The sequence below is a fragment of the Oncorhynchus tshawytscha genome, linkage group LG04 (genome assembly GCF_018296145.1).
Source record: "Oncorhynchus tshawytscha isolate Ot180627B linkage group LG04, Otsh_v2.0, whole genome shotgun sequence".
Taxonomy (NCBI): domain Eukaryota; kingdom Metazoa; phylum Chordata; class Actinopteri; order Salmoniformes; family Salmonidae; genus Oncorhynchus; species Oncorhynchus tshawytscha.
The window spans coordinates 40,728,378-40,744,324 of NC_056432.1; the positions used below are offsets into that span (position 1 = coordinate 40,728,378).

Below are 15,947 nucleotides of genomic sequence, written 5' to 3' on the forward strand. Positions count from 1 at the left end.
ATGTGTTGATTTATAGCTTCCTGTGCCAACCGGAAGTGCCAGAATTGGTGTCTCAGGGGCTGTTTCGAGGGGTTAAAAAAGTCTGATCTTTCCAAAACTTAATGTGTGTGATTAGGCAACCCCCATGAACTGTAAATCAGTCATTTTTCCCATAAAATTTCAAAGGAAAACTAAATCACTCACACACACAGCTTGGAAGGAGGGACCCATTGGGGTGCGTAGAGACATACGATGCCTGCATTAGTTAACCTTGTTGGAACTTTTAAAGAACCGTCAGACCTAGAGTTCCGAAACTTTAGAAACCTGTTCTAGACCTCCGGTCGATAGTGCGTGGTGAGTTAGGTGGCTCTAGAAGGTTCTCGGACCGAGAAACAGCCTCGTACATTTGCAATGACTTCAATTCATTTTGACCATTACAAAAATGACGACATTTAGAAAATTCTCAGAGACGCAAGACTAGGTGCATTGAAACCGGCTCGGCCCATAGAGACGGACCCCAATGTTTCTGTCCGATAGCTCATTCAAGGACCCCGTAGCAAGTCAAAGTGGATTTTCAGCACCAATTAGGGTTTTGCTCGGACACCAAATGACCTATCGAGCCGAAATTTGGGATTCGGGGTCGCCTCAGCTAGGCCAACACATAACATAAGAAATGGACCCGCAGCTAGAACGTAACTACGTGTTTTATGGTTTTTGTATGGTTTGAACCGAAGGCGTTGTGAATTTTGGGCCAGCTCGGAAGTATGTAATAGTTGGCTACTAAACGAGTTGGAAAAAGTGGGTTTGGTGTCAGTTTGTATCAGTTTGGTGTCAGAATGATATCTAATTGACTGATGGACTCTTGTCCATTTGCAATATGTTTAAACAGTGAGGTACCATCACCAAAGTGACATTCTGAAATCAACCCTAACGAGCCATTGAGATGAACCAGAATCACTGCCCAGCCATCCCGAGTTCATCGGGCCAGTCAATTTCACATTCCTGCAGGATTTTTATAGCATGACAAATTCGTGATGGTACCTGCCCATTGAACCATATTGCAAATGCACAGTGACTTTGCAAAAGTAAGAAAACATAAACAAATGGACATAATGAAATCACCATATTTTTATTTTTGGGTTACCAGGTGCCTATTTTAAACAGTCCATAAAGCACTCAGGACGGCCCCCATGGATAGAGGGCCGTAGTAGGGTACTCCCATAGCGGGCATGGACAATAGGAGTCCCGGTAAATGCATTTACAACCATATTTTTATTTTTGGGTTACCAGTTGCACAACAATGCACGTGCATTTGCAATATGATTCTATAGTGAAAAAACATCACCAAATGGACATGATGAAATCAACACAACGAGTGATGGAAAGGAACAACTATCACTGCCCGGCCATCCTGTGTTCCCATAGCGGGCATTAATATCAGAATGACCGGTAAATGAATTTTACAACCATATTTTTATTTTTGGGTTACCAGGTGCCTATTTTAAACAGTCCATAAAGCACTCAGGACGGCCCCCATGGATAGAGGGCCGTAGTAGGGTACTCCCATAGCGGGCATGGAAAATAGGAGTCCCTGTATATGCATTTACAACCATATTTTTATTTTTGGGTTACCAGTTGCACAACAACGCACTTGCATTTGCAATATGATTCAATAGTGAAAAAAACATCACCAAATGGACATGATGAAATCAACACAACGAGTGATGGAAAGGAACAACTATCACTGCCCGGCCATCCTGTGTTCCCATAGCGGGCATTAATATCAGAATGACCGGTAAATGAATTTTACAACCATATTTTTATTTTTGGGTTACCAGGTGCCTATTTTAAACAGTCCATAAAGCACTCAGGACGGCCCCCATGGATAGAGGGCCGTAGTATGGTACTCCCATAGCGGGCATGGAAAATAGGAGTCCCTGTATATGCATTTACAACCATATTTTTATTTTTGGGTTACCAGTTGCACAACAATGCACGTGCATTTGCAATATGATTCTATAGTGAAAAAAACATCACCAAATGGACATTCTGAAATCAACCCTGACCAGCGATTGAGATGAACCAGAATCACTGCCCAGCCATCCCGAGTTCATCGGGCCAGTCAACCATTCCTGCAGGATTTTTATAGCATGACAAATTTTGGTCCCTGCCCATTGTTATGCACAGTGACTTTGCAAAAGTAAGAAAACATAAACAAAACATAATGAAATCACCATATTTTTATTTTTGGGTTACCAGTTGCACAACAACGCACTTGCATTTGCAATATGATTCAATAGTGAAAAAAACATCACCAAATGGACATGATGAAATCAACACAACGAGTGATGGAAAGGAACAACTATCACTGCCCGGCCATCCCGAGTTCATCAGGCCAGTCAATTTTGGCATTTGGCCCCCAAAAAAGTGACTTTTGACTTCCTATGAAATCATATTGTAAATGGACAAATCATATTCCTTATGCACAAGTAAAAAAAAAAAATATTATGATAACATTTTACAAAAGTATATTCATACAGTTCTTACACATGATTAATTGACTTAAAATCGAAACAATTTTGAAAAACGGTCCAAAAAACCGAGGGTGATGTTTTTTTTTTAAAGAGCTTTTGCTATGAAATCAATCATATGCCTTATGCACAAGTAAAAAAAAAATGATAATAAAATATGAATAAACCAGTTGTGACACAAAAATGAATTTTGAAAAATTCCAGAAAGCACTTTTTTTTGAGTTTTTTACAAAATGTTGACATTTTTGACTTTTGTTGACTTCCTATGAAATGTTATTGCACATTTCTTATGGCTGATAATAAAATTTGGACAAAAGTATATTCATACAGTTCTTACACGTGTAATTGACAAAAAAAATCGAAAGAATTTCGAAAAACGGTCCAGAAAGCACTTTTTTAAGGGGTGATAAGCTTTTGACAAAAAAATCATTTTTTCAAAATTTAGCTTTTGGATGTTAACTTGGGTTGTATTTCCAATATGAAAAACCCCGGTGGAGCGCAATCGCCACCTGTTGGATTTTTGAGGTGTTACAACTGGCACTTGCCATATGGCATTTGGAATCAATTTTGCATGAATCAACGCCGATTTGGGTGGTATTGTCAATCGTGTATATGGTTTGTCCAATGCCAATGATTTGCCATTCATTTTTGTCCATTTCAGGGGGGTATTCCCTTACATACCACGTTTGCATTCCCAGAGCCCCCCAGCATAAAACCTAAAAAGCCCTGATGTGGGGAGTGAGTCTACTCTTTAGTCATTATAGACTAGACAGCCGATTTTATTACAAATATGTAAGACAAATCAACCCTTCAATTCCTACGTCCATGACACGTCAAATCAAACTTTGTCACATGCGCAAAATACAAGTGTACACCTTACTTACAAGCCCTTAACAAAGCAGTTCAAGAAGATAAAATATTTACCAAATCAAGTAAAAAAAATAAAAGTAGCAATAACGAGGCTATCGGTACCGAGTCAATATGCGGGGGTAGAGGTTAGTGGAGGTCATTTGTACATATGTGAAGGGACTATGCATAGATAAACAGCGAGTAGCAGTGTACAACACAGAGGGGGTGGGGGAAAAGGTGTTGTGCCCTCTTGCATGATACTCCACCTGTCCCTTACATAGCGTTTGCATTCCCGAAGCTCTCCAGCATAAAACCTAAAAAGCCCTGATGTGGGGAGAGAGTCAACTCTATAGTCATTATAGCCAAGATAATTCATAGGAGTGGTCAATAGTGAGAGGCAAGAAACTATACTGAACAAAAATATAAATGTAACATGTAGCAATTTAACTGAGTTACAGTTCATAATCTATGGATTTATCATGACTGGGCAGGGGCGCAGTCAAGGATGGGCCTGGTATGGCATAGGCCCACCCACTTGGGAGCCTGTCTTACCCAATAGGGAGCCAGCCCCAGCCAATCAGAATGAGTCATTCCCCACAAAAGGGCTTTATTACAGACAAAAATACTCCTGTTTAATCAGCTGTCCGGGTGGCAGGTCTCAGACGATCCTGCAAGTGAAGAAGCTGGATGTCAAGGGCCTAGGCTGGTGTGGTTAAACGTGGTCTGTGGTTGTGAGGCTGGTTGGACGACCTGCCAAATTCTCAATGACATTGGTGGGTTATGGTAGAGAAATGAGCATTTCATTTTCTGACAAAAGCACTGGTGGACAGTCCTGTAGTCAGCATGCCAATTGCCCACTCCCTCAACTTGAGAAACCTGCGACATTGTGTGACATACCTGCACATTAGTGACCTTTTATGCTAATGGGGGCTTGTTTAGCTCGCCTTTTCCTGTAGTCAACGATCAGCTCCTTTGTTGTGCTCACATTGAGGGAGAGCTTGTCCTGGCACCACACTGCCAGGTCTCATCATTGTCAGTGACCAGGCCTACCACTGGTGTTGTGGTGCACCTCAAACTTGGTGTTGGAGTCATGTTTAACCACGCAGTCGTGGGTGAACAGGGAGTACAGGAGGGGTTCAAGTGTTGAGGATCAGTGTGGCAGACGTGTTGTTGCCTACCCTTACCACCTGGGGGCGGCCCGTCAGGAAGTGCAGGATCCAGTTGCAGAGGGAGGTGTTTAGTCCCAGGGTCCTTAGCTTTTCCAACCACACTGTAGCTGGGAAACTAGTCACCCTCAAATGGTGCACATTTAGCCCCTTGTCAGCTACACTGGGGTGGAACTAGTGAAAGCAATGTCAAAAAACATTGCCTGAAACTTGATTTTCCAAAATAACTGGAAATTGAGGAATCTGCTTTTAAACTGATGCACCCAATGTGGTAGGATTCTGACCCATATTGCAACAGACTAGATGGAACTACCAAAGCCTTCATTTCTACACTGCTGGGTTGACATTTGCTATAAAGCAGTCACATTAAAATGTAGAAAATCCATTTTGGCCAGAGTGTAATGTTCACGGAACTACGCTATTCTATTCTATTGAATCCCACATTCATCCAACTCAAACCTTGCCTCATTATTACAAACTTCAATTTTCCCCTGAAGTTCTACCCATTGATATGAAATGCTGAGACCAGACCATTCAATGCCTTTCACATTTTATTAATCCAAAGAGTGCAGTAGATCTTCACATTCGTTTGCTGGTCCTCTTGTATGACATGCCAGACAGAGTCATGGTCTGAAAAGAGAAAGCATCTGTAATCATTACACTCAATAAATCCATGCCAGTACACTATGCTTACCAAACCGGACGCGCTCGTTCACCCACACTAGAAGCGATCAGGACATGCAGGTTGAAATATCAAAACAAACTCCGAAACAGTTATATTTGGGGCAAAAAGCATTTCATATTTATGGCAATTTAGCTAGCTAGCTAATTTGTCCTAGTATATAAACATTGGGTTGTTATTTTACCTGAGATGCACAAGGTCCTCTACTCTGACAATTAAGCCACAGAAAACCAAATGTTTCTCATCATCTCGCCTCCTTTATATGGCGGTTGACAACCAACGTTACAACTGACCAGAGTGTGGACCTTAAAGTTCATCTTTCAATCACCCACATGGGTATGTATATGCTCCTAAGAACCAATGAGGAGATTGGAGAGGCCAGACTTGCAGCACATCAAATAGAACCGATTTCTATTTTAGCAACTGGCCACGCAGATGCTTGCTGAGGCGTGCGAGCAGTGTGGGTGCAATGATTGAATAACACGTACATTTATTTTGCGACGCGAGCGGTGGGGTCAGCATGTAATTAGAACATTGGCGGCAGCAAACTGTTGAATTGCGTTCACGGCACTGTCATAGACTAACCATTTTGTTAATGGTATAAATTAACCCTGAAATTGTGTCGCTTCGTGAAAACCCCCAGCCATATGCCCCAGACTCACGTTGACGAGGGTGTTTGCGTCTGTAAGTTCTGTGACATATTCGATCCCATTCAGGATGGTCGTCAGCTTGTTACCTTCCCTCATCACCACAGACTGAAACAGGAGAGGTCAACGGTTAGGTCTGAAAGCAGTGGTCACCAACTAGGACCAATTTAACAGGCCCAAGTTGGATGGCCATATATGGAGAAGGAAAAAAAAGTGACAGTGTGCATCAGGTGTGTGAGTTGGTTTTGAGACGTAACTGTGCGCCCAGTCCCTGGAGAGCAGAGGAGATTCTGCCAACGAAAGTCAGTCCTCCCACAACATCACTGGGACCTGAACTAACCATAGTGACCCCACATCAGCTGATCTTATAGTTTAGTTAGATACTGGCTGTATATGTAGGGCGATGGATAAACCCAGGCTACATGTATGAAACTCATGGTTGGGTTGTGACATGCGCCACCCACATTGACCTTCTCCCCGGTCGGCGACTCGAGCTCCGTCTCCTGGCCAATGGTGAAGGAGTTGGTGAGGATCTTTGTCCCCGTGGTGACAGTCACCTTGAAGTGGTCTCCAGTCTCCTCAATCTCAGAGATGCTCTTGATGTCTTTGCCCTCCTGGATAAGCTCATCAGGGAGACCTACATGTTTGCGGCAGCGAGAGAGTGGGACATGAACACTGAATTATTACTACTGAAGTAAAGCGCTGATGCACTATAATATGGCAACACAATGATCTGAATGCATTCCCAGCTGGCACATAACATTCTGAGGACCATACGTTTTAGGGCTTGGTTATTTTGCATACCACATTCTGGCAATGGTGCAGGACAGTTGCTTGGCTTTGGAACATTCTCATTAAGGAATTTCACAAAATGTTATTTTCTTGGCATTTCATTATTTGATCAGAATATTTCCTGAAAATTCAAACATTTCATTTAAGGTAAAGTTGTAGGAACATTAGTCATTTTACATTGGGAATGTTCTCAAGTTGTTCAGCTGACTAAATATTCTCCTGTGGGAATGTCAGTACTTCAGCATAATGTTCTGTAGGTTCTCATAGTTACAGTTCAAGTCATGTTCTCAGAACTTGCCATACAAAAACAAAATTAATCAAAACACATTCCGTTCTCAGCTTCAACAAACGCCATCTTCTCTTAAGTGTGTTGAACACAGTAGTTGGCCACACCTGATCTTAATGAGTGCTTGTTCCTGTTTAAATGGTCTGAATAGACTAAATTTATCCACTTTCAATGAGTTACAAAACTATAATTTGTTGTTAAATCTAACACCAGTTCAAGTACCCATTGCATTCGCAGTCACCATTGATCTTCATTACTGAAAGGACTACAACTTCTGAAATTAACACCCCAAGTCTAATCAAATGTACAAACCCAACTTCAAGACTTACCAACAGCCTCCATGAAAGACTCAAAGTTGTCATGTGACTCCATCTGGTATTTCCCTGAGAAAGACATGTTGACTATAAGACAGTGACAGTAGAGTCAGCCACAGCTCCCTGCTTGTCTTTATACCCCCATCTATCCAGCCCTGCACTCATTAACTAACTAAAGGTGTCTACAATTGAGAACCCCTCCCCTCATATCTTCCCTGCTACTTGCCTGTAGGCACAGATCTAGGATCAGCTTCCCAGCCAAGGGCAACTAATCTACATCGCAATGGTCAACTTTATTGTACTCCACTTCTCATCCTCTCTTCTTCTACTTTGGCAGTGTGAGTGATCATTGATCTGATTTGATAAACAAGGCCTCCTCGACTCTTTAGAAAAATGATAAGCAGTCTCATCATTGTAATACAAGTGTATGGATCAATCAACACATTTCAAATTCAACTTGACTTTATCTCGCTATACACCTGTGTTGAAATTAAACTAGGCTACATTGCACTTTGAGTTGAGAGGTGTATTTTGTCTCCCTGCACTATAAAAATGTTGAATCAATGTACAATTGTAAGGCAGCAGACTGCAATAGGATTGTGAGTTTGCAGAAATGTTTGGCATATAGCTGAACCAACATACATTCTCAAGTTGAATTTTAATGTTCACTCAACTTTTCTTTTGAAGTTGAGTGAACATACAATTCAACTTGAAAAATTGGAATCCAGATGAAATTGTAATTAGACTCAACAAGTTTTTATACATTCAGCCCACTGTGAGCAAAGTTTGTTGAGTGAACAAACGTTCACCCATTTAGCTACATTTATTTTCCTTCTGAAGTCCAACAAACTCAGAGAATAACACTGATTAATCAATTGGTTAAGTGAAGACACTTGCCAGTCGGTCAGCGCATGCTCGGAGTACACGTCCTGGTAATCCTTCTAGACCTGCAACATGTTTATATACTAGGACAAATTAGCTAGCTAGCTAAATTGCCATAAATATGAAATGCTTTTTGCCCCAAATATAACTGTTTCAGAGTTTGTTTTGATATTTCAACCTGCATGTCCTGATCGCTTCTAGTGTGGGTGAACGAGCGGGTCCGGTTTGGTAAGCATAGTGTACTGGCATGGATTTATTGAGTGTAATGATTACAGATGCTTTCTCTTTTCAGACCATGACTCTGTCTGGCATGTCATACAAGAGGACCAGCAAACGAATGTGAAGATCTACTGCACTCTTTGGATTAATAAAATGTGAAAGGCATTGAATGGTCTGGTCTCAGCATTTCATATCAATGGGTAGAACTTCAGGGGAAAATTGAAGTTTGTAATAATGAGGCAAGGTTTGAGTTGGATGAATGTGGGATTCAATAGAATAGAATAGCGTAGTTCCGTGAACATTACACTCTGGCCAAAATGGATTTTCTACATTTTAATGTGACTGCTTTATAGCAAATGTCAACCCAGCAGTGTAGAAATGAAGGCTTTGGTAGTTCCATCTAGTCTGTTGCAATATGGGTCAGAATCCTACCACATTGGGTGCATCAGTTTAAAAGCAGATTCCTCAATTTCCAGTTATTTTGGAAAATCAAGTTTCAGGCAATGTTTTTTGACATTGCTTTCACTAGTTCCACCCCAGTGTAGCTGACAAGGAGCTAAATGTGCACCATTTGACGGTGACTAGTTTCCCAGCTACAGTGTGGTTGGAAAAGCTAAGGACCCTGGGACTAAACACCTCCCTCTGCAACTGGATCCTGCACTTCCTGACAGGCCGCCCCCAGGTGGTAAGGGTAGGCAACAACACGTCTGCCACACTGATCCTCAACACTTGAACCCCTCCTGTACTCCCTGTTCACCCACGACTGCGTGGTTAAACATGACTCCAACACCAAGTTTGAGGTGCACCACAACACCAGTGGTAGGCCTGGTCACTGACAATGAGACCTGGCAGTGTGGTGCCAGGACAAGCTCTCCCTCAATGTGAGCACAACAAAGGAGCTGATCGTTGACTACAGGAAAAGGCGAGCTAAACAAGCCCCCATTAGCATAAAAGGTCACTAATGTGCAGGTATGTCACACAATGTCGCAGGTTTCTCAAGTTGAGGGAGTGGGCAATTGGCATGCTGACTACAGGACTGTCCACCAGCGCTTTTGTCAGAAAATGAAATGCTCATTTCTCTACCATAAACCACCAATGTCATTGAGAATTTGGCAGGTCGTCCAACCAGCCTCACAACCGCAGACCAGGTTTAACCACACCAGCCTAGGCCCTTGACATCCGGCTTCTTCACTTGCAGGATTGTCTGAGACCTGCCACCCGGACAGCTGATTAAACAGGAGTATTTTTGTCTGTAATAAAGCCCTTTTGTGGGGAATGACTCATTCTGATTGGCTGGGGCTGGCTCCCTATTGGGTAAGACAGGCTCCCAAGTGGGTGGACCTATGCCATACCAGGCCCATCCTTGGCTGCGCCCCTGCCCAGTCATGTTAAATCTATAGATTATCTATAGATTATGGCCTAATTAATTGATTTCAATTGACTGAATTCCTTATAAATTGACTGAATTCCTTATATGAACTGTAACTCAGTTAAATTGCTACATGTTACATTTATATTTGTGTTCAGTATAGTTTCTTGCCTCTCACTATTGACCACTCCTATGAATTATCTTGGCTATAATGACTATAGAGTTGACTCTCTCCCCACATCAGGGCTTTTTAGGTTTTATGCTGGAGAGCTTCGGGAAGGCAAACGTTATGTAAGGGACAGGTGGAGTATCATGCAAGAGGGCACAACACCTTTTCCCCCACCCCCTCTGTGTTGTACACTGCTACTCGCTGTTTATCTATGCATAGTCCCTTCACATATGTACAAATGACCTCCACTAACCTCTACCCCCGCATATTGACTGGGTACCGATAGCCTCATTATTGCTACTTTCATGTTTTTTACTTGATTTGGTAAATATTTTATCTTCTTGAACTGCTTTGTTAAGGGCTTGTAAGTAAGGTGTACACTTGTATTTGGCGCATGTGACAAAGTTTGATTTGACGTGTCATGGACGTAGGAATTGAAGGGTTGATTTGTCTTACATATTTGTAATAAAATCGGCTGTCTAGTCTATAATGACTAAAGAGTAGACTCACTCCCCACATCAGGGCTTTTTAGGTTTTATGCTGGGGGGCTCTGGGAATGCAAACGTGGTATGTAAGGGACATGTGGTTAGAAAAGTGAAGGTGCAATTCAGGGAGGGAGTTGACTTGTCTGTCCTGCTCCATCCTTTATTTTGAATCTCAGAGGCCTGCAGTATGGGCCAATCTTGTCTTGCCAAGGAGGAAGGCGACAATCAAATCAGCCAATTAGAGGGCAGCCACTCTGGTATCGTCATCCTCAGGCTCCTGCACTTGGCTGACCACAGCCTTCCTTATCGTGTCCACCAATGAGCTGCAAGTGATTCCATGGTTCCATGAGGGTCACTTGGTTGATAGGATTTGTAGTTCCTTGTACAGCCCACCTACTTCACCCACCCATTTACTGACCTCCTTTAGTACAACATATAGGCAACCTCACTGGATTGGACCTAGCTAAGATTTTAACTCTGTTTGACATTTAATTGCACAACAACATCCACATCTGAAACATGAAATGAGTGGCTAAGTGCTGTGAGTCAGATAGTTGTCATATTTACAGTGCTGTAACAAAATCAAATCAAATTTTATTTGTCACATACACATGGTTAGCAGATGTTAATGCGAGTGTAGCGAAATGCTTGTGCTTCTAGTTCCGACAATGCAGTAATAACCAACAAGTAATCTAACTAACAATTCCAAAACTACTGTCTTATACACAGTGTAAGGGGATAAAGAATATGTACATAAGGATATATGAATGAGTGATGGTACAGAGCAGCATAGGCAAGATACAGTAGCTGATATCGAGTACAGTATATACATATGAGATGAGTATGTAAACAAAGTGGCATAGTTAAAGTGGCTAGTGATACATGTATTACATAAGGATGCAGTCGATGATATAGAGTACAGTATATACGTATGCATATGAGATGAATAATGTAGGGTATGTAAACATTATATAAGGTAGCATTGTTTAAAGTGGCTGGTGATATATTTACATCATTTCCCATCAATTCCCATTATTAAAGTGGCTGGAGTTGAGTCAGTGTCAGTGTCAGTGTGTTGGCAGCAGCCACTCAATGTTAGTGGTGGCTGTTTAACAGTCTGATGGCCTTGAGATAGAAGCTGTTTTTCAGTCTCTCGGTCCCAGCTTTGATGCACCTGTACTGACCTCGCCTTCTGGATGATAGCGGGGTGAACATGCAGTGGCTCGGGTGGTTGATGTCCTTGATGATCTTTATGGCCATCCTGTAACATCGGTTGGTGTAGGTGTCCTGGAGGGCAGGTAGTTTGCCCCCGGTGATGCGTTGTGCAGACCGCACTACCCTCTGGAGAGCTTTACGGTTGAGGGCGGAGCAGTTGCCGTACCAGGCGGTGATACAGCCCGCCAGGATGCTCTCGATTGTGCATCTGTAGAAGTTTGTGAGTGCTTTTGGTGACAAGCCGAATTTCTTCAGCCTCCTGAGGTTGAAGAGGCGCTGCTGCGCCTTCTTCACGATGCTGTCTGTGTGAGTGGACCAATTCAGTTTGTCTGTGATGTGTATGCCGAGGAACTTAAAACTTGCTACCCTCTCCACTACTGTTCCATCGATGTGGATAGGGGGTGTTCCCTCTGCTATTTCCTGAAGTCCACAATCATCTCCTTAGTTTTGTTGACGTTGAGTGTGAGGTTATTTTCCTGACACCACACTCCGAGGGCCCTCACCTCCTCCCTGTAGGCCGTCTCGTCGTTGTTGGTAATCAAGCCTACCACTGTTGTGTCGTCCGCAAACTTGATGATTGAGTTGGAGGCGTGCGTGGCCACGCAGTCGTGGGTGAACAGGGAGTACAGGAGAGGGCTCAGAACGCACCCTTGTGGGGCCCCAAGTGTTGAGGATCAGCGGGGAGGAGATGTTGTTGCCTACCCTCACCACCTGGGGGCGGCCCGTCAGGAAGTCCAGTACCCTGTTGCACAGGGCGGGGTCGAGACCCAGGGTCTCGAGCTTGATGACGAGCTTGGAGGGTACTATGGTGTTGAATGCCGAGCTGTAGTCGATGAACAGCATTCTCACATAGATATTCCTCTTGTCCAGATGGGTTAGGGCAGTGTGCAGTGTGGTTGAGATTGCATCGTCTGTGGACCTATTTGGGCGGTAAGCAAATTGGAGTGGATCTAGGGTGTCAGGTAGGGTGGAGGTGATATGGTCCTTGACTAGTCTCTCAAAGCACTTCATGATGACGGATGTGAGTGCTACGGGGCGGTAGTCGTTTAGCTCAGTTACCTTAGCTTTCTTGGGAACAGGAACAATGGTGGCCCTCTTGAAGCATGTGGGAACAGCAGACTGGTATAGGGATTGATTGAATATGTCCGTAAACACACCGGCCAGCTGGTCTGCGCATGCTCTGAGGGCGCGGCTGGGGATGCCGTCTGGGCCTGCAGCCTTGCGAGGGTTAACACGTTTAAATGTCTTACTCACCTCGGCTGCAGTGAAGGAGAGACCGCATGTTTTCATTGCAGGCCGTGTCAGTGGCACTGTATTGTCCTCAAAGCGGGCAAAAAAGTTATTTAGTCTGCCTGGGAGCAAGACATCCTGGTCCGTGACTGGGCTGGATTTCTTCCTGTAGTCCGTGATTGACTGTAGACCCTGCCACATGCCTCTTGTGTCTGAGCCGTTGAATTGAGATTCTACTTTGTCTCTGTACTGACGCTTAGCTTGTTTAATAGCCTTGCGGAGGGAATAGCTGCACTGTTTGTAGTCAGTCATGTCACCAGACACCTTGCCCTGATTAAAAGCAGTGGTTCGCGCTTTCAGTTTCACACGAATGCTGCCATCAATCCACGGTTTCTGGTTAGGGAATGTTTTAATCGTTGCTATGGGAACGACATCTTCAACGCACGTTCTAATGAACTCGCACACCGAATCAGCGTATTCGTCAATGTTGTTGTCTGACGCAATACGAAACATCTCCCAGTCCACGTGATGGAAGCAGTTTTGGAGTGTGGAGTCAGCTTGGTCAGACCAGCGTTGAACAGACCTCAGCGTGGGAGCTTATTGTTTTAGTTTCTGTCTGTAGGCAGGGATCAACAAAATGGAGTCGTGGTCAGCTTTTCCAAAAGGGGGGCAGGGCAGGGCCTTATATGCGTCGCGGAAGTTAGAGTAACAATGATCCAAGGTCTTTCCACCCCTGGTTGCGCAATCGATATGCTGATAAAATTTAGGGAGTCTTGTTTTCAGATTAGCCTTGTTAAAATCCCCAGCTACAATGAATGCAGCCTCCGGATAAATCGTTTCCAGTTTGCAGAGAGTTAAATAAAGTTCGTTCAGAGCCATCGATGTGTCTGCTTGGGGGGATATATACGGCTGTGATTATAATCGAAGAGAATTCTCTTGGTAGATAATGCGGTCTACATTTGATTGTGAGGAATTCTAAATCAGGTGAACAGAAGGATTTGAGTTCCTGTATGTTTCTTTCATCACACCATGTCACGTTAGTCATAAGGCATACGCCCCCGCCCCTCTTCTTACCAGAAAGATGTTTGTTTCTGTCGGCGCGATGCGTGGAGAAACCCGTTGGCTGCACCGCCTCGTATAGCGTAACATTCGCCTCAGTGCTGGTAAGTCACTACAATGAACCATGAAAAATGTAATTGTTAAAGCAGTGTGTCTGTTCTACTAATTCAATGGACTTTACTCCTTCACTGGCTGTCATTATTATGGTCTCATATCACACAAACCTTTGAGCGGATCTCCAATAGGTCATTTAGAGTTTTTAATGTCCAATGATGAACCAACCATAAACATAAAATGTAAATGCTGATAGTGATATAATAACCACATAGGTTGTATCTATAGGCATCTGGTGCGTTTGTAAATTGCCTCCAGTGTGTCAGGGTGCGCTCTGTGTCATTTGTAAATTCAGAGCGTTGTCAGATTGTCTGTCCATAAATTCAGAGCGTTCGGGGCGTTTAGAGTCCACAGTGGACACTCTGGCAGAGGAGTAGGGTTGATAAGAGCATTCTGACCTCACAACAGCAGTCAATCACCCAAGATAACTGGCTAAAGTTGGCTAGTTTGCTCACTACTTCCAAACACAAATCAGAGAACACCTCACCTCATTCTGACCATTTTACTCAACCTAGCAGAGCTGGTTAGGCTGTTTTCATGTTATCCAGAGCGTTAGTAAATGTAAATGTGCTGCTGGAAACAATTGAATTATGTTTTTTTGCCAATGTTTACTTATATCAGTCATGCTGCTAGCACAGACTGGAATATGTTCCGCGATTCGTCCGATGGCATTGAGGAGTACACCACATCAGTCACTGGCTTCATGAATTAGTACATTGATGACGTCGTTCCCACAGTGACTGTACATACCCCAACCAGAAACCATGGATTACAGGCAACATCCGCACTGAGCTAAAGGGTAGAGCTGCCGCTTTCAAGGAGCGGGACTCTAACCCGGAAGCTTATAAGAAATCCCGATATGCCCTCCGACAAACCGTCAAACAGGCAAAGCGTCAAAACTGGACTAAGATCGAATCGTACTACACCGGCTCTGACGCTCGTCAAATGTGGCAGGGTTTGCAAACTATTACAGACAACAAAGGGAAACACATCCGAGAGCTGCCCAGTGACATGAGCCTACCAGACAAGATACATTTCTTCTATACTCGCTTCGATGCAGGAAACACTGAAACATGCATGAGAGCATCAGCTGTTCTGGATGACGGTGTGATCAAGCTCTCCGTAGCCGATGAGGGTAAGACCTTCAAACAGGTCAATACTCACAAGGCCGCAGTGCCAGACGGATTACCAGGACGTGTACTCCGAGCATGCGCTGACCAATTTGCAAGTGTCTTCACTGACATTTTCAACCTCTCCCTATCTGAGTCTGTAATTCCAACATGTTTCAAGCAGACCACCATAGTCCCTGTTCCCAAGAACACTAAGGTAACCTGCCTAAATGATTACTGACCCGTAGCACTCACGTCTGTTGCCATGAAGTGCTTTCTAAGGCTGGTCATGGCTCACATCAATACCATTATCCCAGAAACCTAGGCCCACTCCAATTTGCAAACTGCCCCAACAGATCCACAGATGATATTGCACTCCACACTGCCTTTTCACACCTGGACAAAATAAACACCTATGTGAAAATGCTATTCATTGACTTCAGCTCAGCGTTCAACACCATAGTACCCTCAAAGATCATCACTAAGCTAAGGACCCTGGGACCTCCCTCTGCAGCTGGATCCTGGACTTCCTGACGGGCCGTCCCCAGGTGGGAAGGGTAGGTAACAAAACAGTCCCCTCCTGTACTCCCTGTTCACTCATGACTGCAAGGCCAGGCATGACTCCAACACCATCATTAAGTTTGCAGATGACACAACAGTGGTAGGCCTGATCACCGACAACGACGAGACCTGACCGTGTGGTGCAAGGACAACAACCTCTCCGTCAACGTGATCAAGACAAAGAATATGATTGTGGACTACATGTCACACCCTGATCTGTTTCACCTGTCTTTATGCTTGTCTCCACCCCCCTCCAGGTGTCGCCCATCTTCCCCATTATCCCCTGTGT

At 43.8% G+C, this 15,947-nt stretch overlaps 1 protein-coding gene across 2 annotated transcripts; it reads right to left on the minus strand.

Moving 5' to 3' along the window:
- Window positions 1–5,063: 5,063 nt before the first annotated feature.
- On the minus strand, window positions 5,064–7,407 carry LOC112248805 (fatty acid binding protein 1-B.1-like). 2 transcript variants are annotated; one of them, XM_042321283.1, is made up of 4 exons: window positions 7,262–7,407; window positions 6,325–6,491; window positions 5,870–5,962; window positions 5,064–5,155 (listed from the first exon to the last, which is right to left on the minus strand). In XM_042321283.1, exons 1-4 carry the CDS (start codon window positions 7,326–7,328, stop codon window positions 5,105–5,107), a joined length of 378 nt encoding a protein of 125 aa, XP_042177217.1. In that variant the 5' UTR covers window positions 7,329–7,407; the 3' UTR covers window positions 5,064–5,104. The 2 variants fall into 2 exon arrangements, with proteins under 2 accessions (XP_042177217.1, XP_042177216.1); XM_042321282.1 differs by having other exon boundaries at window positions 6,319–6,491.
- Window positions 7,408–15,947: the final 8,540 nt, after the last annotated feature.